General features: G+C 37.4%; 1 protein-coding gene across 2 annotated transcripts in view; it reads right to left on the reverse strand.

Annotated features, from left to right (window-relative positions):
* Positions 1–24,614, reverse strand: part of LOC113073055 (semaphorin-3E-like) — a 44,376-nt gene extending 19,762 nt beyond the window's left edge. For both annotated transcript variants that reach the window (XM_026245933.1, XM_026245932.1), the window contains exons 1-4: positions 24,099–24,614; positions 5,363–5,523; positions 4,015–4,074; positions 3,744–3,863 (exon numbers count right to left, since the gene is read on the reverse strand). In XM_026245933.1, coding sequence (XP_026101718.1) covers positions 3,744–3,863; positions 4,015–4,074; positions 5,363–5,523; positions 24,099–24,204 — 447 coding nt within the window. In that variant the 5' untranslated portion in view covers positions 24,205–24,614. The remainder of the gene's footprint in view (positions 1–3,743; positions 3,864–4,014; positions 4,075–5,362; positions 5,524–24,098) is intronic.
* Positions 24,615–24,968: the final 354 nt, after the last annotated feature.

Here is a 24,968-nt window from a genome sequence, read left to right on the forward strand (position 1 = left end):
ACGAAAATTAAGCGATGTCTTAAGCGCCCAATTTTATGTACTCAAATTTATAAAGATAATAATAATAATTATTATTATTTTTTTTATTTTTTTTTAAATATATATACACTTTTTGCAATGGAAAGAAATGCATTTATATTACCATATTTTTATATAAGTCGCACCTATGTAAGTCAGTCGCAGTCCAAATTACGTCATGACGAGGAAAAAAAAAACATATATAAGTCGCACTGGACTATAAATCGGTTTTATTTAGAACCAAGAACCAAGAGAAAACATTACCGTCTAAAGCCGCGAGAGGGCGCTCTATGCTGCTCAGTGCTCCTGTAGCTTTCCCCTGAAAACATTAACTGAAAACAACTGAAAACTGTTAACTGAAATATTAACTTAATTTATTTAACAAAATCCAAGACCAAGAACAGATATTTGTAATCTGGAAAGGCAGGTTATTCAGCTAACGGTACACAATAGTAGACAGAGAACAACAGGCTGAATAAGTGCCCGGTGTATTAACATAACATATTAACAGTTACAGGAGGACTGAGCAGCATAGAGCGCCCTCTCGCGGCTGTAGAAGGTAATGTTTTCTCTTGGTTCATTATTCATGGTTCATGTCAAATTAATTTTGATAAATAAGTCGAAACTATGCCAGCCAAACTATGAAAAGAAGTGTGACTTATAGTCAGGGAATTACGGTAATAGTATTTATTCGGCCTCATTCAACATCTCGAACTTAAAATCTTAAAAGTATAATTTAGCAATGTCCTTAATACAGATGTATAGTTACAAATATATTTAAATACATGACATAGAAGTTTCAATAGAAGTTACAATAAAATGTTCAGTGGGAATAGAAATGCCCCCCCCCCCCATAAAATAATCAAATTGTGTTGCTTTTCAGCCTGAAATGACACTTATCCAAGTTAGTAGAGACATATCCCAACACACTAAAGGCTATAAGTAAAGCAAAAGGTGGTTCAACAAAATACTGACACAAGGAGGTGATCTTTTTTTTTCTAACTCAGTGATTCTGGTTTCTATTCATTTTTTTTCTGACATGTTGGTGTTATATCTTTCACTTGGATATTATATACATTTTAATAATAATAATAAAAAGTTTGCTAAATGCACAAATATTAAATGATAATACATTTTAGTTTAATTGTGATCAACAAACATGTTATTTATATAGTTTTGCATTGTGTTTTGTTTTATATATTAGGATGCTCACTACGTTTTGGAATAGAGATTATGTGTTTATTCTGCTAAGATGTGAGTGAGGTATGATGGGGGTGTATTAGTAAACAAGTATGTGTAAAGCCCATGAGAAAACGCAGGGTTTTGGTGAAAGAGGAGACAGCGAGAAGGAATGGTGTGCTGTAATGTGTCTGGTGATGTGCATATGGGTGCAAAGGGCCAGAATGGTGCTTAGATTCCTTGATATTAGAGAAGGAATGCGTGTACGCCTGTATGTTCATGTACATGCCTCTCACTCACTCTCTCTGGTTCTGCACTGTGTCCCTGTAGCTTTATCAGTCTTTCCTGTCATCATAGCTACATCTGCAACATGTCATCCCAGCACTCCAGGGCAGACTGTGTGTATAATTGTGCAGGTATGTGTAGCCATATTTGTGAATGTGAAGCCCATGTCTTATGTGCACAGATGCATATGTGTTTCGCATAAGTCTCATTAATGTCTCCGAGTGTTTTGGGTGTAGCTGTTCCAGACTGAGGCGTGTGCTGGCGGCCTGCAGCTCAATGCAGGAGTTATCAGGCACCCTGCTGAAGCCTGTCTACTCTAATTAAACCCTCTCTGATCTCCTGCCTATGGCTCCCATTATGCCTGTGGCTCTCTCTTTCACCTCTGCCGGAGGGTCAGGGAGCCAGTGCTTCCTATTCCCAGCCATGAGTGTGATCTCTGAACCTGGTTGGAAATAAAAAGGCGGAATGAGGTGGGAAGGGAATTCTCCAGCCTGAAAACCTCCAAAAGATTAAAAAGTAGGGAGAAAAAAAATGTGCAAGCAAGCCTGTAGGCCACCTGCCACGGTACAGCACAAGAAAGAATCCAGATTCTCGGATTCCTTCAAAGAAACGTCTTCTCTTTGCTCGTTTCTTCTCGCCTGTTCCTTCAAATACAGCTCGCTTCACTATGATTAGCCGCTCTGTAATTTGACTGGGGCTCTCCTGGGAGGATGGAGATGTTTGTTTTCGCTTGTCTGCATGTTTGGTTGGAGATTTTAAATGAAGTGAAAATGATCAAACTTCCCGTCGTACACTACAACACACTCTGTCTCTCCGGAGACTAGGCTTTCATCACAGGCAGTTGAAGTGTGTTAAAGTTGCTTCAGAAAGAAAGTGCCGTCAGAACTACTTTTTGTCACTTTTACATTATTATTGTTCGGGTTTTGCCTCTTCGTTAGAGAGATAGTGGAGATAATGACAGGAAGTTGTTGGGAAGAGAGAGAGAGTGAGAGAGAGAGAGAGATAGAGAGAGAGAGAGAGAGAGAGAAAAGACAAGTGATCGAGATGCGTTGCAGACTGGACTCAAACCCACATCACCTACATGAGCAAAATGTTAGAATGTGAACATTTAAGATACAAATTAAGATCTAACAAATGTCTGTAAATTCACCAATTATTTGTACAGACATAAAAGCAGCTCTGTGTATCACACAATTTATTGTACATCCAGTCAGTACAAAGACAGACTCAATCCACTGAACAACGTTCTTTCACAATGACAAAAGTTTAAGGTGGTTCTGATGCCATTTAATATACCTTTGCACTGAATCGTTAACATTAACTCGCCTGTGTGAAACTGAAATCAACTAATTTTTTTATCTTTTTCTATGCACATGGCATTACATTTTGATGTGTTGACCAGATTTATTTTAGTATTATTGATAATATTATAGTATTCACAAATATTTTGGATCAGCTTTTATTATCACTTTAACATTCCTTATGATAATACAATTCCATATGCTTTTAAGTATTTCTTTCCTTCCAGCTGCAAACTTCAGACTTTCAGCGAAACTGAATACAAGCTACCATGTTTTCAGACAGCCCTCCAAACCAAAGAACTCTCCTAAACCTCACAGTAACACACAGCATCTGGAACTTTTTACAAATCAAAGATTTTAGAACTCAAAACAAGACCAATGTTTTAGTGTCTTGAGATGTTAAGCACTTTAATTTGTTACCAACTCTGACTGGTTTCAATTATCGCAAATCTCTCTGCAGGATTCCAGGATGTGTGGAATAGAGGGAGAGTGATAGTCACAGACTGCAGGGGTAGTTTCCAGTATGGTCTCTGGTGACAAACAACAGCACAACACTGGACACAATTCATCCGTGAGTCACTATGACACATTCCTTAGAAGACAAACTGGACCTCCTCAAAACATGTTTTCTGTATATAACACAGAAAGAGGAAACAAGGAAACACCGTAGCATTTTCAGTCCTGTCCCTACATGCGACCTCAGTCTGCTTCCAATACAATAAAAAGATTCAAAGACGCTGCGGTCACTGAGGCATCGCTGAAACTTTGTTGTCAACAGCTGTGACTAACACTACAGTTTTATAACATGCCAATGTTGTTGTGTAGGTTTTTTTTATTTTATGTTTTCCAATGAAAATCTAACCATTAAAATATGATGAATTTATTGATTGATTTATTTATCTTACAATTGAAAGTATTTATTTTCTGATTTAATACATTATAAAATGTAATAAGATTTACCTCTGTTCCACGGTTCACTCTGATATAGGCACACACTGGGTTGAAGGCTCCAGTCCCACATGCTAACAGGTGGGTGCTGTTATGACGCTGCACCAACTTAATGTAGTTTGCACACTCAGGCTGGGAGAGGGGGACAGAGAAAGACAGAGATGAACAGATAAAGCAAATACGTTTTAAGAACTCTTTTAAAATATTTAAAGATAAACACTGTAGCCATGTAACAGGATATCACTGTATCATATATAGTTTACAGGATGTATAACAGATTTACCTTCTCTCTGCCCTGCATTAAACAATCCCCCACCTGCTCCTCCGAGCTCACCCAGTGAATCTAAAACAGAAAAACAAGCGCATGAGTTCTGGTCATGTTGTTCTGGCACAGAAATACGCTTGCTGTACTTGGCTGAATACAGTCATTGTTACCCTGACCTGTGGTTGCATAAAAAACACATTTAAATTGACAACAGTCCTGTAGATATAACACTGGAGCATGTTGCTAGCAAAGACAGGGTCAATGGTTTCATTCTCAGATAATGCATGAACTGATCAAATGTAGCTATACCTTGAATGTGATAAAAGTGTTTCCAAATGCATAAATGTAATTTCAGGTAGACTACAGTCTCAGAAAAAAATAAAAAATAAAAATAAAAAATAAATGTCTTTGTGCCTTACTGAACCTGAAGGGTATATATTAAAATGTTAAAAGGTACATATTACTGCATTTTGAAAGGGTACTGACCCAGAAACAGTTTTGTATTTGTATTTTTTATTTTTCTTAGAGTGTGGAGTGGATTATACCTATACACAACCCCTTAATTAAGATACCCCCTAAAAGTCTAAAAAAAAACTTCGCTTAAAAAGAAAAGTACACTCACACGAGATGAAGATGCTATAATTTCCAGTGGAAAATAGTACAGGGGCACTCACTAAAATGTAATTTGCTAAACACTATTTTTGTAAAATTGCAGTCTTTATTGTTAATTCTTACATGCGTATTAATGTAGAATAGGCTCAGAAAACCTACTATGCTTTTTTTGTGTATGGATATGTTGATTCATTATTCATTGATCTTACCATTGCAAAAAAGCTGAAGGTAATGACAGCTTCCAATCTGAAAGTCGCGAAACTGCCATTAGGGGCAGAAATATGAAAATCAGACGCTTTCTTTTGGCATAAATTATGGGTGACATTCTGGTATTTCTAAAGTACAATGCAATCAATAACCAAAAATGCCTGCTTTTGCATGATGCTCCGTCCATGCCAAGCACAACATAGAATAAGTATTAACTGCATACTTAATACAGAATTGATAGATACTTCAACTATATATAGTAATGAGAGTTTCAAGGATTTGTGAATGTTTGTGAATTTAAGGGGGACAGATTGTTACAATACAATCTCTGGGTTCTATTTTGTAGGAGTAGAAAAAGTATTTTGTAGAAGTAAGTGTGAAGTTATCCTGAGATTTATTTAGCAACAGACGTAAATTGCTTTGAGCATCATACTGTCATGAGCCAAATGAGATGAGATGCACACACACACACACACACACACACTGATGGCAATGCTGGGCAGACATTATGCCCAAATTCTAAGAACTGCTACGTAAATGAACAAACCTCTTTGTAAGGGGCAGTGATGTTCTCCAGATTGAGAGAGTACAGGATGTCCTTTCCTCCGATGAAAAGCCTTTCCTGAGTCTCATCCAGTAACATACTGTAGTGCTGCAGACGTCCCTCTCCAGACTGGAACACCCTCGTCCTGTTCAGCTCCCATAACTCTACAGACGGAAATTACAAAGCATTTTTATCATCTGAAAATGCTATTTTTGAATAAATAGGGTTAGGGATTTGTTGATGAATATTTTTTGTGGAAACCATAATACATTCTTTTTTTATATATAGAACAGCATTTATTTGTAATAGAAAACTTTTGAAACATTAGGAATGTCCCTACCATCACTTTTGATTAATTGTATCTGTCCTTGCTAAATGAAAGTATATATATATAAATATATCCATTGCATTTCTTTCCAGCACAGGGTGAAGTCAGGCCACTGGAACAGGATTAAACTGACGACATATATGACCAAAATCAGACAAAGATGGTTCAGTGAATCGTGATATGAGAGAAATTGTATTATATGATTAATCAATGTATGGGATGTCAATGACTTATGTCAGATTTCCTGATCGTGTTTGCGTGTGTGCGTTGGGTTTCTCCGTGGGGAGTTGCCCTCGTAATGGTCTTGACCTTCTGATTTATTCAGCGTGTGTGAGTTGGCCCTCCAGTCATACACACCCAATGATAAAATGTGTTCTTCATTTTAAATGCTCTCTGGTTGCTTAAAAAAAAAAAAATAATGGCACCCTCCCAACACACTCAGATGCAGGCAGATCCATCGATGAGTGTACACACACACACACCACTGGACGCTGGCTGAGTTCAGTGACACATGGAAAAAGCGACAAATTAAAAGAGAAGTAAAAAAGGAACAATTTAACTGAAAATTGAAAACTCTCCCATTACTTACTCACTATAAATGAAATTTCCAAACCCGTATGACTTCTTCTTTCATTTAAAAGGATACTCCACCCCAAAATTAAAAACTTACCCCCATGTCATTCCAAACCCATTAAAGCTTTGTTTGTCTTCGGAACAAAATGTAAGATATTTTGGAGGAAAACCGGGAGCCTTGTGACTTTCCCATTAACTGCCAAGTAAATTAACTTTACCCTGTCAAGGTCCAGAAAAGTATGAAAGACATCATCAGAATAGTCCATCTACCATCAGTGGTGCAACCGTAACGTTATAAAGTGACGAGAATACTTTTTGTACACAAAAAAACAAAAATAATGACTTTATTTAACAATTTGTCCCCTCTGTGTCTCCGCATCACTGTAGCACCATTTTGGAGAACATCCGCTGACTGCTTTTCTGGACCTTGACAGTGTAATTTACTGGGCAGTCAATGGGACAGTCACAAACCTCCTGGTTTACATGCAAAATATCTTAAAAAGTGTTCCAAAGATGAACAAAGCATTTACAGGTTTGGAACAACATGGGGGTAAGTGATTAATGACACAATTTTCATTTTGGGGTGGAGTAACCCTTTACTGTGCTTTTTTTTTTTTTTTTTTTATGGAGTATCCTAACCACTTTTTTCAATATTATGAAAGTGTACAAGGATTGAGGCGTTCAAGCTCCAAAAGGAAAAAAAGCAACATAAAAATCATAAAAATGCTTCATATAAAGCTTACAATGAAACAAACTGAAATTTAAGAAGCTATAGCTCAATGGAAGGGAAAACCATCATTGAATAATGGCTTAAATTCCACAGTTTTCACCCAAATCTATCACTCCAGTCATTCGCACAAAAGAGAGATCAAAATCTCTCCTCCTGTGTTCCAAATAAGAAAGAAAGTCAAACAGGTTTGGAATGAAATGAGGGGGAGTAAATTTTCAATTTTGCGTGAACTAATCCTTTAAAAGAGCCACTTAGAAAGTTGAAGGGCAAAAGCATGTATGTAAAGAAGATAAGGGAAGCAGACAGACAGATAAAAGGATAAAACTGGATTACTGAAATGATAGCAGAAGGGATAAAGTGGAAAGTGAACGACAAGGTCAAAGACAGACATACTTTGATCACATTTTAGTGTCTGAGAGCAGTTCTTCTGAAAGACACTCAGCATGTCTTTTATTATGTTTATAAGTCTTGCGGTTAATATAAATGCCTTAGGATACTCAAAAACATGAAAACAAGCAACACTCACAAAAACACACACCAAAACTGTTCAGATTCATTTGGAAGGCGGTCTAATACCTCACTCTGCTCTTTTACAGTGGGGTCTAAAAGCCAAGACAATACTGAAAATCTGTGATTCAAGATCTAAGTTTTAGGAATGATTTTGAAGCATTATGACATGAAATGAAAATGAAAATTTGTATAAAATGTTATATGACAAAGAAAAAGATGAAAACAATGAAGGAAAAAACAAAGAAGATGAGCAAGACAAAGTTGATGACAACCACTATTATGACAAAGAATACAAGGAAGACCACAAAGACGATGAAGAAAATAATGATAAGATGACAACGAAGAAGAAAGTTTATTATTATTAATAAATTAGCTTAGACAAATGCTAAATAAAAGCATTTTTACTAGTGGTCTCAAATGTTGGACTGGAGTAAGTGTATGTGTATGTGGACTGGAGTAAGTGTGAGTGTATGTGGAACATATCATATGTTTATTTAGATATTCATATGGTGTCCTCATGCTGAAAGCCAGTGAAACATTTTCTTCCAAGCTGTTACAAATTACTATCAAGCACCTTACACAACTTGTGGTGCCCATGTGGCATATTGAAAGAACTAAGATTGAGCTAAGGAGAAAAATGAAAAGAATCGCTGAATGCCTTCAGGAATCACTCACAGCTCCATGACCATATATACAGTAAAATAACAAACAAATCGGATGAATAATTTCACATTTCACTCTAATTAATCCAAGGTCTTTGCCCTTGAAGTCTATTTGACCTGTCATTGTGTTTTATTTACGTTCAACTACATCCACTAGACCTCTTTCATTCATTTTGATCATGAGCTTCTTTCTCATTCTAAATCTATGGGTTTGGCCTCTTGTTCATGAAGATAAATGAGACAGATAAAAGAAAGAAAGAAAACCAGACTTGGCTCATGATTTGACTGGCCTCTGTACAAGATGTTTCACAGGGACGGTTCATCCACCATAAATATTTAGTTAATATACTCCATTTATCAGCAAAAACCACAATGGTGAGGCATGCAGAACCTGATTTTACCAAGTGAGACATGTTCCTGGGACAACATCGTTGTTGACCCTGGAACAACATTGTGATTAACCAATCAGATTTGAAGAACCAGTTTATAGGTTTTGTGAAGTTTACGCTTAAAATCAGTGTTTGGTGCTTGTACATCAGTGTCATTCATCTATCATTTTCTCTGATTTGAGGGATTACTCATGGTTAAGGTTAGGTTTAGGTGTAGGGATATGGTTAAGAATATATTTTTGGAGTAAAATGTTCTTCCAGGGTCAACAAAATATGTTGACCTAGGAACACATGGATCTTGGCAAAATAGGATCATAATGTTTATAAAGAGAACTTACTTCTAGAACAACCAGCAAATTGCACATGTCCCAACACAAGCTAAAAAAATCATCTTGGACTCCCAGAGGCTATTAGCATTTTAACCTCTCACTGTTATTAACACAATGCCCCTGATCGGGCAAGGGTCGTACCATTAGACTGTTCAGAGAAAGTGCGGGGGAGGAAATAAAGACAATCATCTAACTGCTGTTATAAATTAAAAACATGAGCAATGTTCCCTTATTATACTCAATGCCTGAATATGTGCGAGTGTGATACTGAGTAACTAACTATAATATAAGGACGGATTTGTTTCTTACAAACACAAATCTTAAGTGATGGATTGGAGTTGTGTGGATTTCTTGTTGATCATTTTGATGTTTTTACCAGCAGTTTGAAATCTCATTTTGCACCCATTCACTGCAGAGAATCCACTGTTGAGGAAGTCGTGTAAAGCTAAATTCCTCCAAATCTGTTCCAATGAAGAATTAAAATCATCTACCTCTTGGATCTCTGAGTACACAGCTCAGCATTACTGAATGAATAGCATTTTTCAACAAACTGGTTGAGCAAAAGATTCAACGACTTGCACAAAAAGTCACTTGTTTTTTTTCCTGAACTAAGTTTTAAGTTAGTGATTCATACTCCTTTTGTACAAAAGGCGAAATCAATTGTTGCTACCTACTGGTAAAACCACACAGTTGCTGATAAATATCTACCACTAGTATGAAAAACACAAATAAGACTGTCGTAATACTGACTGGACAATCAAATTTGGGAAACAGAACTAATGGATAAACAAAAATTTGTGTGTATGTTGTTGAAAAATAATTAATTACGTTTTTTTATGCTTATAAGACAAGAAGCGACTGCATTTATTCACTGGAAATGCTGTCAATCCTATTCTCAGGCCTGTCAGCAAATAAAATTGAAAAAGCAGTTATTGAAAGTGAAATGACCCAAACTCTCTCTAATCCAAATCCCCATGTGCTGAACTGGCTGTATTTCCCCGTAAGCTAAAATAAAGACCTGTTTCCTCTGCCTAAGTCATCTGAACCTCAGCCGGGGTGAGCAGATCTAAGGAAGTGCCAATTCTCCCTAAAGAGGACTTTGGAGGCTGAAAGATTCCAGAATTATGGAGTTGATACGCTGATTGCGGATGTGGCTGTCTACTCCCTTTGCTAAGGGGCTATCGGCTATCGGAGATAGGGAAGTGCTTTCATCCTAGGAAGGAAAAGAGCTTCCTTCTTTCATCTGCCACTCATAGTTCCTGATCTTTTGTCCAACAGGAAAGGTCATTTTGAAATGCCCCACGATGGATGGACTTTACATAAATCATAGTTTCCTCATTGTCGTATAAGGTGAACTTGTCTGTACGAACTGGGGTCCATTTCATTTCAGTCAACAAGGAGGCAAAAAGACAAAGCTAATTATTATAAAAATTTGATTCTGAGCAGAAGACCGAGAGACTCTTGTCATTGACTGCATTAACCTGCTAACCCTAGTACTTATCGTAAGGGTTGTCCTGTATTTGGGAATATGATCTTTGCATTCTTCCATACTGCATGTTTGTGTTAGGCTTTATATCATGCGCAATTACAGTTCTCTGTAATGGAATCAGTGGATTCAATATTTATTGCTTACTAATAAAATAAATAAATAACAAGCAAACAAACTGAATGAGCAATCAAACGCTGAACTTTCATAACTCAGTACACACTGATTTGTAGTTTAGATTCCATAATAAAATACATTTTAAAGTGCAAAAACAAAACAAAAATAAATCCAAAGTTGTGAAGCCTGAACATAATCCAATCCACCATATTTAAAATAATTATTCCCTAACAAACTCAACAGCTTGTTAAACATTAGTTTCTGCTGCTCTGTAATGGTGAAGGTTTTTGGCTTAGATATGAAGCCCGGAGGGGTTTGTTTCGGTGTGGCCTTGTAAAGGTAATATGACTTGGGGGCTTAAATAACATTAAAGGTTCTTACTGCATTGTGTATTATGTACATATAATTTGCTATGACACATGTTGTTTGTACTTTTAATCTACGCTAAATTGCAGCCGTCATACTTCAATGAACCAGTACAGAGGAAGTGAAGCTGGCTAACATCAACCTGCCCTTTGCTCAACAAAACATTGCAGGAGACTAAAAACATGAAATATAGGGGTGAAACAAGACAGATTCTGACTCAGTTTGCACATTCAAGCACCACAGCAGCATCAGACCTTTGATTATCACATTGATGCACTTTATGGATTCAATGTATAGGCACTAACCACATTTAATGACAATATGAAATTGTAATGTTTTTTTATAACACACACACACACACACACACACACACACACACACACACACACACACACACACACACACACACACACACACAATCTTTGCATTGTGTTTGCAGTTGTTTATAAACATTTATCTAGACATTTTATCAGCTAAATATGTCATGGGAAATATCTTATAATCCCATACTCTCCTTTTATCTCTATGATGAAACAATGATTCTTTTAGAAATAAAGCACATTGCAAAGAGGTGTTTTGTCTGTGTTTCATGGTATGTGGTTTGAGATTAAAGCTTTTACCAAAGCATTTAAAGCAACAGTGGCAGATTGACTCCACATTTAGATGCAACGCTCAGTTAAGGGTGAAGATATGAGATGAGGATGACTTAGATGAAGATTATTTCCATAAACAATCTCAGTGATGCTTGGACACTATACATGAGTGAGCAGCTGAAATGGGGGTTTGCTGAATGATAAACCCTTGTGCTGAAGCTTTAAGCGATGGTATAATGTGACCAAAGTCATGGAGTGTGACAGTGGTGGCTCATCGGGTGAGGCACAGACTATGCAACAATTTTGAGGTGAAAAATAGTAATAGTCGCTTACAATTTAATTTTAATGAAATCTCAAGATAATATTTAATGTCTTCATAATGTGTATTTCTTAACTGTAATTTCACCATTGCAAAAAATAAAATAAAACTTAAGTTGGAATCCCCTGTGTTTTACCACTGCTGTATTTCATGTGAACGTCTCTGTGGATAGAGAAGTGGAGGGGGAAACACAATCCAAAAATGGAGGTTTTGGCCTCCATTGATAAAAAATTAACCAATCGGCATCAAGAATTTCTATGTGTCAGCAGAGCGGCTCTATTTCTTATTATACAGAGGATGCTAGCCTCCCTTGGTTTATCAGCCTATCACCATTGAGATCTCAATGGTGTTGTAATATGTTTGAAAGACTTTGTGGCGCCTATAATGCAGTAAATATAGAGGGACGAGATATTGAATATTTTATCGCAAATACATTTAAAAGTCTCCCATTTTAGCAGCAGTTTAATTTAAAATTAAGGAAGACCCATGCCTAATCTGGACATAAAACAATCTTCTTAATGCGTCCGAACGCGCTGCTTTAGAAATGAATAATTTAGCAAAACCGAGTGGCTAACAGGCTCAGTGAACAAACTCATCTTCTGCCATTGTCTTCTATTTGATGAATCAACTGGAGGATTCAATCCATGGACTACGACTGGTTCGAATCTATGAGGAATCTCAGGATGTGAAAACGTGATCTTTTGAGCAAACTGATCATTGCTGTTCTATATTTGGGCCAACAAGAACATGCATTGTCACAATGAATCTGCTACAAGTAAAAACATTTTGAACTTTCAGAAACCTTTTTAGAGTTTGTCAGCACTTGCAGAGCATCTGAAAACATCCAACGTTTTCAAAGGTACTTCACAATCAATTCATAACTTGTCAAGCATGGTAGTCCATACTCAGAAATGGTGCTCTGCATTTAACCCATCCAAGTGCACAAATACACAGCATTGAGAACCAGACATGGGGACTTGTGACTTGGTGACTTGGACTCGAGTCGACTCGAGTCGCTATTTTTAGGACTTGAGACTTGACTCGGACTTGGAAGTTAAAGACTCGGGACTTGACTTGACTTGAGACACGATGACTTGAATGACTTGAGTGTTAATTACATCATGTTTTCAGTTTGAATAGAAAATATATAAATTATTTTTTTAAATAAAGTTGATTACTCAGCTGGAGCGCAGGCTGAGAATAGCGTCGTGACTGGATCAGGACACTATCATCAGTCATGCCCTCTCTACCTTACACACACCACGCCCACTTAAATCAGATATCACATCACATCAACATGTCAGCCTGAGAGGTACCGAGGGTCATCGCTTTTGTCTTCAATAGTTCGCGCCTAAAAACGCGTGGAAAACGCTAGTCGCGCCGCTTTCTCCTTCTTTCCAAAGCGCTCGGGCAGAAGTGCTCCTGGGGCGTCTGTCGTTGCTAAGCATCCATGACACGCTCTCTCTCAATGAAAACGCGGAAATTTCAGCAAAGGATAAATGGATTTGCAGCACTAAAAATCGCTCGCAGTAGCTCTGCTACTAAATTCATTTTAAAATGGCAATCCATATACAGCTATGAACAGCTGTTCCTTCATCTTAGCTGAGCTTTCAACGTTGATACGAGAAAGGATGAAGCTGATTGGTTAGTTATTGTCACATGACCTGCGGTGCGCTTGCGGCATTCTGAAAAGTTTAGATGTTGAGCGCGTTGCTTCCATTATAAGCGCGCATACCGCGCGCCTACATTGGAAATAACGAACTTGCGCGCACAAAATACGTGATGTGAACAGCCCCTAATGATCCGCTAGCAGGCCGTCAAAAAAAACGCATTCCAGGGGCGGCGCTAGGGTTGGGCTAAGGGTGCATAAGCCCCGAATATTTTGTTACCTCGTCTTTCTCATAGAGCAAAACGATCAGAAAAACAAATGTAGCTGCCGCGATTACCCAGTCATGACAAGTGCATATTACATACATATATATATATATATATATATATATATATATATATATATATATATATATATATATATATATATATATATATATATATATATATACACAGTACAGAATATAAATATGACGTATTTTCAGTTGTTTCATACTTTTTTGTTATGTACAGTACAGAGTCCAAAAGTTTGGACACACCGTCTCATTCAAAGAGTTTTCTTTATTTTCATGACTATTGACTATTGTAGAGTCACACTGAAGGCATCAAGGGCTATTTGAGCAAGAAGGAGAGTGATGGGGTACTGCACCAGATGACCTGGCCTCCACAGTCACCGGACCTGAACCCAATCCAGATGGTTTAGGGGTGAGCTGGACCGCAGACTGAAGGCAAAAGGGCCAACAAGTGCTAAGCATCTCTCAGGGAACTCCTTCAAGACTGTTGGAAGACCATTTCAGATGACTACCTCTTGAAGCTCATCAAGAGAATGCCAAGAGTGTGCAAAGCAGTAATCAAAGCAAAAGGTGGAAAAAGTTGTTTCACACTTTTTTGTTATGTATATAATTCCATATATAATTCCACATGTGTTAATTCATAGTTTTGATGCCTTCAGTGTGAATCTACAATTTTCATAGTCATGAAAATAAAGAAAACTCTTTGAATGAGAAGGTGTGTCCAAACTTTTGGTCTGTACTGTACATAACAAAAAAGTATGAAACAACTGAAAATACGTCATATTTATATTCTATACTCTGAGAGAGAGAGAGTGTGAGAGAGAGAGAGAGAGAGAGAGAGGAGAAATGTAACAGTTTAATGTTGTATGTAAACTGTGTTTGAGAGAGAGAGAGAGAGGTGTTCAGAGAGGAGTCTGTTGGATGTTTAGTTTTATGGACTCAATGTTGAAAATGTAAAACATTTCAAACACTGTTGGCAGAAGTGAAAAATAAATAATTTTAGGAACTTACAATTTTGTTTGATTCCATGATGTATTTTACTGAACATGAGTATTTACATTTAAATTATTTTAATTTACTGACAGTTACTTATATCTTGTCTTTTAACTTTATTAAGATCAGATTCTGCAGGTAAAATAACAATATTAATGTGACTTGACTTGGACTTGACTTGACATAGCTTGTGACTTGACTTGACTTGACTTGCCCAAGAAAAAAATACTTGGGACTTACTTGAGACTTGAAGGTTAAGACTTGAGACTTACTTGAGACTTGCACATGTGTGACTTGGTCCCATCTCTGTTGAGAACTGAGCACACCCCCAGTATGGGCATCTATATATCTAGCACCAGAGAGCAACTGGGGGTCCAGTGCCTTGCTCAAGGGAACTTCAGCCATGGGTATTGAGGGTGGAAGAGAGTGCTGTTCATTAACTTCCACCCCCACCGAGACTCGAACCTGCGACCTTTGGGTTACAAGTCCAACTCTCATACCATTAGGCCACAGCTGCGACATGAATGCAGCATGTGAAGGCTGAACATTGTCTTTGACCGAATCGTGACTGAACCAGGCTGGGATAATGACGCGATCTCTCAGGCCATGGCGCTCAAACAGAAATTGCAAGATTTCAAGTTCATGTTTCTGCTTGATGTTTTCTGAGCAATTTTTGGACACACCGTTGTTTTGTTCCAGGTTCTCCAAGCTAGATCACTTGATTTGAGATGGTTATTTGACTACATAGATTCGACCCTTAAGTCACTGAAAGCTCTTTGCACTGACAAAACATTCCAAGAAGTATATGAAAACAGTGTACATGCTGTTGGGCAAGAGGATGGCCGAAGAAAGCGGCACCGCTGCAGCTGGTGAGACTACGAAGAAGGATTTCACTGCAGCGAGCAGAGTAAAGATCTAAGCATCCCTGACTCTTATCGCTTTCTATTCTATAAATTATGGATGCAGTTATATGTCAGATGACAGAGATATTTAGCGATATGAAAAGATTGAATTTTTTTTACTTCTGTACTTTTCTGCATTTGTGTATTTTGCTAAACCAAAGGGGTTTCCTTATTCAGAATTGGCCTCACTTTTAAAAGTGTACCCTTTCTTTGACAGTTGGAGGTTGAAAAAGGCTTGTGGTCTATGAAGAGATGCATTTCCATAAAGCGCCAATTTAGTGTGCCTCCTCTATTTTAAAATCCACGAGCCGACAGTGTAATATCATCTGCTCCCCTTTTTATGGGCCAGGGTCTTTCTGACCTGTCAATCAAGTTAACAAAGACAGAAAGGTATTTTTATTTCAAACATCAGTGATTACTGAAACAACATGCTACTGGTGATTCCACAGTGGCTGAGAAATAAACTTCAATTACCTGCTAGAACACATGATATATTGATATATAACAAATTATCAAATGCACAAACACAAAACGTATGTCAGTCATCCAGTAGGGAGAGCTAAGCAGACAGAGGTCAGGTCCTCCTGATGGAACATGCTGTGGACCGTACGAGGCTCATGGACAAACCCATGGAAATCACCAGATTTGGCGTGTCACGAAAAAAAATGGAAACTTCTAGCAAGGGAACTATGTTCAAGCAAGTTGCTGTCCATGCAGTACATGCACAATAGAAGAATGATTGTGCTTAGCAAGGCAAAATATATTATATTACAAGCTACAGTGTCATGGGTTAATGAAAATGACTTGCTAATAAAGATGCCAAACACAGACATTTATAACTTTAATCCACTTCTAATGGTTTGATGTATAGATGTGTTGGTTGTTTAAACTATCAAAAAATAGCCATCTAAATCATTACGTAAAATATATTTTACATATATATTGTACTTTAGCAAGTTCAAATTATAAATTTCAAATGATCTTAGTAAATATTAGCAATTGTTACATGTGTTGCTTGTGTCATGCAGTTTATGGAATCAGCAATAAAGAAAATTAAACAATTTACTGTTGTATACTAATTATTTCCTAAAGTGCTTGGGACAAAAATCGTAAAGATAAAAATAAAGAATTACAAATAAATAAATATAAGCCTATGCAACTGTTACATTAATGTAATGCCAGGTGAGTCAGCCTTCACACAGTATTTTAAAATACATGTGTGATTAAAAGAAAGCCACTCTCAGCCTTTCTACTGGAAACAGGATTTCTACAGGATGAGTTTTTCACTTTTTAACCTCAACCATCTGAATGTTTCATTAAGACACTCGTTCAGTTCAATGTCTCGGCATGTACGGAGATAAACACACATTTTAAGTGGTATCCTTTGAAAACAAACTGAGGAGCTTTCCATGGTTTTATTTCCTATAATTTTCTCCCACCTGGAATAACCGCTCATGTTTAAAAGCTGCCAAACTCTCATAAAACACAAGTGTTGAATACATTAAGGCCTGTCGCTCACTCACTTCATGAAGAAAAGAAAAAAAACTTTTCAACATCCCAAAGCCGATGGGTTGAAAGACGGCAAAGATTCTTTAACCTTGACTGAGCCTTGGACAACATGAGAGCAAAATGTACTACTTACTTATTTAAATAACAATAAACCTCGACATTTACAGTATACATCATAATTCTTGGACTGTCAGTCATAGTAGATTAAACCTGACTAAGTAGATCTCCTGAGTAATGCCACATCGTAATTCACTTACAGATATAAGACGATTAGCTCTACTCCAACGTCCTCCCTCAAGAACTGCCACAAATACCTCAAGTGAAAAGTCTGTAGAGGATTACTGAGTCCCAAAAAAGAGGTCAACTTTCAACCAAAGTTCAGGAGTATGAAATCATTTATGGAACCTATGTTTCTCTGTGGATTAAGAGGAACAGTAGTTTGAAAGCTTTTCAGGATGACAGAAAATTACACTATCTTCACAAAGTCATTGCGTCTCGCCTTTAAAATGAATTTCAAATGGACACAAAGTGAGGGAATGAATACAAAGAGCATGAAGGACAGAGAAATTCCAAACGACAACCTTCAACTGCCTTCACTGGAGTACAATATATCAAAGATAAGAGTGTGTTACATAGACCGCCAATCTTCAACGTTTGATGAAATTCCAAACCATTGTTTTATTGAAAATGGATGTTCGGGCTGTTTGATGTGGAGAAACAAGCTGATTGATGGATACATTGTGAATTACCTGACATTGGAGATCTGTCATTGGCCAGAGAACAATGTGCATTCACTAAAGCCACTTTAAGTCAAGGAAACCATTGTTTTCTGGGGCCATTTGTTGAGCTGCTGTCCTGCGCTGATTGTACTGACTGTAAAGTTTATTAAAACCCAGGATTTCTTCCTTCCTGTCCTGCTGCCTTTGAAGAACCCTTCTCCATGAAGACCCTTATGATGTTAGAAAGGAAATTATGGGTTTATTGGGTAAACAGACCTTCCGTAACTATCAGGAGAAATACTGAGAAAGACACAGTGAGAGGTAGGAAGAAGCAAGAACAGACCAAAGCAAGAACAAACGTTTTAAAGAACATCATTAATAATTACGCAATGACTTGCGGGCCAGCAAATCACAGGCAGCACTATCTGGATACAATGACTGGGTGATGAAACAGCAGGAGGTTTGCTTGTATAAGTCCTTCTTCTTTCATGTGCTGTGGACCCAAAGCAAAATTTGCATTTGGAATAACAGAATGGTCAATATTACATATCATTTAAGGCTTTTTGTAAAAGTTCTATTTTTTCATACAAAAGAAGTCAATATTGTAACGATTCGCGACCAGTGAAAACACAAGGAGAGCGAGAGATCCAATCACAGATGTTTATTGTATAGGGTAATCCAAATGGTGGTCAAACATAAGCCAGGGTCAAAACCAATACAGCAGTCCAAAACAAACAAAATAAACAAACAAGGAAGGGAACAGGAAAGGGAAGGAACGGGAACTCGGAGGACGAGAAGATGAGGAAGGAACTCGGAATACGAGAAGGCTGGTATACGAATGGTAAGGACTCCATACAAACAACAGGGAAAGACTGGTATTTATAAGGAGGCTAATGACAATAGATTCCCTGCACCTGGTGCAATTAACTGGAGTGCAATTACTGTGAAGACAGGACCGGACTAGAGAAATTCTAAGGTGTTTCTCAATGTCAAGGAAGGATCCTCGGAAGCCAGTATTTCGAGGATGCTACGTCATCGACATCCGTCGAAGGACTGTTCCAATGTCGAGGATCCTCGGAATTTCAACCAAGGACTGAGTCCTTCGTTCGAAGAATATCCCATACACAGGAAAGGATGCACATGTGTATCCTTTGCGCTCTTCTCGCTCTCAAATCACCCACAATCCTATGCGCGCAGCTTTGCAATCTAACGTTAGTTCAAAAATTAAAAAATGCCGAACATTAACATAGTCGGAGCGTTAACAGTTTTTATTTACTTTACCAAACATTTGTTATAAATGTAGTAAATATAAGTAAAGTTTGTCGTTTAAATGCCAGTACAATATTGTAAATTATACAAATGGTTTACTGAACCGGACCTGTCATTTAACAATTGGTTGTGTCAACGGCATTTATTTTATAAGTTAAGTTGTCCAAAGTAATTTAATGATACCATTCACAGCGTTATTCAAACGGACCTTTTCACTGACGTAATGACGCAATTACGTGCACTTGCTAGCCTGTTCCATTTACGTGTTCTCCGTATGCTAAAGGGGACTCTCACTTAGCCTCTGAAGGAAGTGACTTGGAAGGGTCAGTCCTACCAAGGAAGTATCCTTGACATTGAGAAACGCCTCTAGTGCCTATGGTGAAGTGCCTAAGGAGAAGTGAGCCCACTAGTGGACACCCAGGGAAACAGAGACTGGACAGCGTGACAAATATGGTCTAATTTTGTTTGGACCACAATGTTCTTCAGAATATCTTCAAAATATTCTATATTTTTCAGAAGTCAGTCAGTCATACAGGGTTGGAATGTCATGAAAGTGAGTAAATTACCAAATTTTGTGAAAAAAAAAAATAATAATTGTAGTGTTGTAAAAATTGTATTGTGAATTATCCCTGTGGTCAGCATCTGTTCCAGCCCACCTCCAAATAGTTTCAGTTATCTGATCGCAATCTAATGAGGGAAAACACATGTTAATGACAGATGTAAAGTTGGCTGTAATGACTGGATTATGCCAATTTATAACACGGACAAGGACGGCACACTGAAATGGGTACATGAAAACCTTCATATGAAATCACGTGGATTGGTAATATATTACATTTGAAAATGATATTTTACTCTAAATGTTACAAAAACAGTATTCCGTTTGGGAATAAAATGCTCCTATGTCAATTTAAAAAATAATATAAAAAATATTAAACACAGACCTTTGTCTTCCTTTCTAAAAGCCAAAAGCTCTGTAAAACAAATCCCAAGGCTGAATTGAAAACTTAAAGATCATGTTCTCCAGCAAAAGGTGATGAAAAACCAATTTAGGGTGTTCAAACTGCGATTAGTCGTTTAGTGATGACTGACGATGGAAAATCTAATATAGCTTGTTATTATAGACCACATAACATGGCGAAACTGAAGTATGTTACCTATTTGACTACTAAAGTGTCAGATAGCTCTAAATATGTCTCTTTTCTCACATTTATATTGATGTAGGGGGCTAACATGTTATATGTTTGGGTTGTTTAAAAAAAATCTCATAAAACTGTATGCTAGGGACAACTGGAGGTCCGTGAGGATTTGTATGTTTGAACGACTATAGATTCGGGATAAGAAATTGACACTCTTTATAAGTAGCTGGGACAAGGGCTAAAAGCTCTAGAGAGCTTTTGGAGGGCTCCTTGTTGACATTTTAAAAGGTGTAACTGTTCAGTAATACCAGACCAAAGCCAGCATGGTTTATTTATACAAGTTAATGCACAAAACTCAAACTCTGTCTTAACAGCATGACATTACCTCAAACCGGGGTCAGACACTCCAAAACCAGTTGGAAGTGTTTTGAAATAATGTTTAGAGTAGATTGAAACCGAATTCACTCTCGAATAAATATACAACTCTTGCAGATCATGTGCTTAGCATGCTGCCCCTCGGACCCTGCGGTAGGGAAGAACGTACAATCGCACCACTAAAGCCCCTTTCACACTGCGATTCTGGCAAAAATGTGGGTAAAGTGTTCCAGCAATTGTTCCCGGGTCGCTAGATTTTGCACTTTCACACTACCAGTGATTACCCGGCATATGTGCGTGCTTTCACACACAACCCGTAAAGGACCTGTAACGACACGTGACAGCAGGGCGTGACTTGTAATGTACGAGTTGAAAACATTAAGCACATTATACTTTCACTGAAGCTGGTGAAACGATCTCGGCGTCAGCGCAGAAAGTGAGGAACTACCTGATCTCTGCTACATTACAGTTTGCACATATTTTTTTTCGCGAACATTGATGTTACTTCAAAAATCTATGATACAGCATTAGATCTGGCTTTTGTTCACACAGCGCTCGTCCCGGGATTGTTAATAGGTCCCCGACCTGGGTTCAATGCCGGAATCAATCCCAGGACGTGTTTGCTTTCACACAGAAGGCGAGCCGGCAATGTTCAGGCAATTTGCTTGGTCCGACGTGCAGTGTGAAAGGGTCTTAAATAATTCGGCCTCACTATCCGATTCTCTTACATATACCTGCATATAATCAAGGTGGCCATAAAACTCGGAATACACCATTGGGATGCAGCTGACAATTTTCATGCCTGAAATCATGGCAGCGTTATTCTCCCTCATAAACAAACTCTTTTACCAAGTTGTAGCTCCTACTGATTAAACCAATTTCAATCACAATCTCTTAACTCCCACTTTTGTTGTTTTTAGCCTGATTAAACCCTCAAAACCATTTAAAAATAAATATCAAATATGCAACCACCTACACAATCACACCCAAACACCTACAAACCAGCTGAATGAGTTGTTGCTTCAGCTGTTAGACAACGAAGCCAAAACAGGGCTTTTTGAAATAAGATTCCTTTACACCTAATTAACATTTGCTATAGCTATTTTTTATTTATTTAAGCAAAGCTTAGCCAAATCAAAGCAGATCAGCACCTTGCCCTTAAATTTGAATTTCAAATACCCCTTTGAACTCCATTTTCCACTTGAATAGCATCCCGCAAATGTTGCAAGATTGAGAGAGAGAAAGGTCAAAGGTTTAGCTACACAAGACTACACAGCAGTAAACAGGACAAGAGAGACCCCACCCCCCATTTACCGTCATTTTTGGGCTACTAACAATATCTGCAGACTAAAAGACTTACTCAGACTCTAAAAAGGAAAACCAGTATTAACACTTAATGCTTTGAACATTTGATTTGAATTACATTTCACTCAGTTTTATAATTAACGTTATGGTAAATTGGGCAGTCAAGTACTATGTCTGGTATAAAGGCAAAAAAAAATCCCACTCTGGTTAGCACAATACATGCAGCCGCAGGCAGATCAGGGCAATATTTCATTAAATCAACTACTGGTTTTCATTCAAGTTATAATTTAAGACATCTTTCAAATTTAAGAGGAGAATCTCAATGGGTTTAACCACAAGTCAGCCTCTTGTGATTGCCTCCAAAGTATACAAAAATGCCTCAACTACCTCAGAGGTCTCTAAGTTATTCAAAATTTAAAGCATACATGTTTTTCATTCCATAATGATAGGATACAAACAGAAATGTTTCTTCTGCTGAGTAAAGAACACTTTATCAGTCTAGACATGCAGAGAACGAAAAAAAGACACTCAGAAGAACTGTAAATGACAAATAAAAGAGAAAATTATGTCTAAAACAAATCTGAAAAAGTACAAGTAAAAAAAAAAAAGGTAATCTAAATGAACAATTCTATGAATATAACAACCTGACACCAATAAAAGACATTTCATGGCACATCAGGTAGAAAATTTCCCCCTCAAAATCAACCTTAAACAAAAAAAAAAAAAACGGGAGAAGAATGGGACTGAGAGGATTGGGAAAGACATTCCACATTTTATCTTTGCCTGGGGTAATTTGCCCTGCTGCCAGTCGGTTCCTTCGGCACATGTCAGTCCCAATTCACTTCAGTTTGCCAACAGCCATGCACTCAACCCACTGAATATGACACTGAGAATCAATATTATGACAAATCTAATGAGAAAAGCCACTCAAACAAAAATGTGGCCAGGGCACATAGTTTCAGTGTTTTCTCAAAGGAGAAGTGTTGTTTCCATGAGCAGGTTTTACAGATAGCTCATAGATTTACCATGCACTGAAATTCCACAAGGACTCTCGACCATGACCAACAATGGGGTGTGGATTTAATATGACAGTTTCCACAGCATTCTGATCAAAGACGAAGAGTGAGAGGCTTGGGCTATTTTGCTTCGGGCTAGGGAGTTCATCTACAAAGAGTGCCGCCATCTATCCCCAAATTTCACTGTAAACATTCCAATGAGAGACCAGCATAGTAAAAAGAACAGTTGACATTCCTTTAGTGAACCGCTTAAGCTGACAGAAAAGCACATTGTATAAGCTCAACCACCGCAACGGTGAGGAAAAACACAAATAAAAGAGAATCCATATGCATTTATGGCAGGATCTATGACTTCCTCCAAATGTCCATAATCAACTTCATTGTCATTCATTCACACTTTCTAACATATTAAATATGTAGTACACTCAAAAGCATAAATAAATAAAAAAAGTATTTTCAAATATTTTCAAAAATATATATCTTGTTATATTGGTATCTATTTTACACTTTGGTGAATTTGTATAAAATGTAAATTTGAGTCAAAATAAAAAAATAAAAAATAATTATAATTTAAAAAAAAAACCTAGCATGAAGGTCCACCCCTAAACCTTATCTTTAGTTGTGCGTAAGCAAATCGAAGAAAATATGAAAAAAGTATTGAATAAAATCCTACAAATAGAACAAATTAGATTGTATGAAAGAAATCATACAAAAGTAGATTATAATTAATATCATATGAAATCGTACAAAATGTGATCATATGAAATTGTATAAATTATATTGTACAAAATGTGATTGTACATAATCTTACAAATTAAATTGTACAAATGAGATCATACAAAACTGTGCAAATGAAATTGTATTAAATTGTACAAATGAAATAGTATGAAATTAAAAATGTACCACCATGAGACTGTTTTAATAACTATAAAACAATTGTTAATATTAATACATATAAATGTAATAATAGCATTAAAAAAATTATTCTAAATTTACTTGTTTAATTCTTTAAGACAACTCTCTATTTTAACAGTGGAAGAAAGTGTTAGAGTGATCAAAATGCTTAACCTGTATGAAGTCATTTGGAAGAGCTGTACTGTCTGGGATGTCCATTTAAAACATAATTTAAGTCTAAAATGATGAGCTTCAGCTTGAGTGAACTTCATGCTCAAGCATTGCGCAAACACCAACACACACCTGTTGCCTTACCTTTGTGAGACAGTCGTAATCTTGGATTCACAGTCTTCGCTGATTGAGTTGCAGAGCAGATCCACAGTGTCACGCAAAGCATGACGGTCCACATGCCCCATGCCATCCTCACGCAAGTCTCACACTGACTCCTTACAATCCACCATGAGCAGCCTCCATTCGCTGACAGAATGAATTGCCGGTTACAGAAAAATTAGTTTGCTGTCATTAGAGCAGTGTGCTGAAACTCACTTCAATGACACTTAGGTTGTGTTTTGAGAAGCTTCCAATGTGAATAAAGTGTTTAAACCATGCGCAACGCTGTGACTCGACCCTGGCTGACTGTTCCTGTCACTCTTACCACAGGCGATGGATTCCTTAAACTCATAAGAATGTGTGAGTGCAAGCGTGTGTCAGACAACAAGCGCACTGATCTGAGAGCCTCCACCTCCTCTAATGAGAAGAAGCCTCCTTTCTTTCCCTCTCTCTCTCTCTCTCTCTCTCTCTCTCCTGTCTCTTTAAAATACTGCCCTTCCACGTGCCAGCCTTCTCTCCCTTCCTGAATGCTTCAACTCCCCTGCTGCACACATGGACAACAGCCAAAAACTCTCATCCACCCCCACCCTTCTCTTCCACTCTCTTAGTTCCACCCTTGCGTTCTCCTCTATTTATGACATACTTAGTTCTCATCTTATGGATCATGTTTACATGAAACTAAAAATTATAATTAATATTGAAATCCGGTCATATTGTGGTTACTGCAACTGCAGTTGGACAATGTAAGACATTTCGGGAAATCTGAATAAGACAGCTGGCAAATGACTAAATTAATCAGAAATCTGTGTCATATAAACACTTCTTCCCCAGAATATCCACATATAATATATTTAT

Source organism: Carassius auratus, unplaced genomic scaffold, assembly GCF_003368295.1.
Source record: "Carassius auratus strain Wakin unplaced genomic scaffold, ASM336829v1 scaf_tig00011294, whole genome shotgun sequence".
NCBI classification, from domain to species: domain Eukaryota; kingdom Metazoa; phylum Chordata; class Actinopteri; order Cypriniformes; family Cyprinidae; genus Carassius; species Carassius auratus.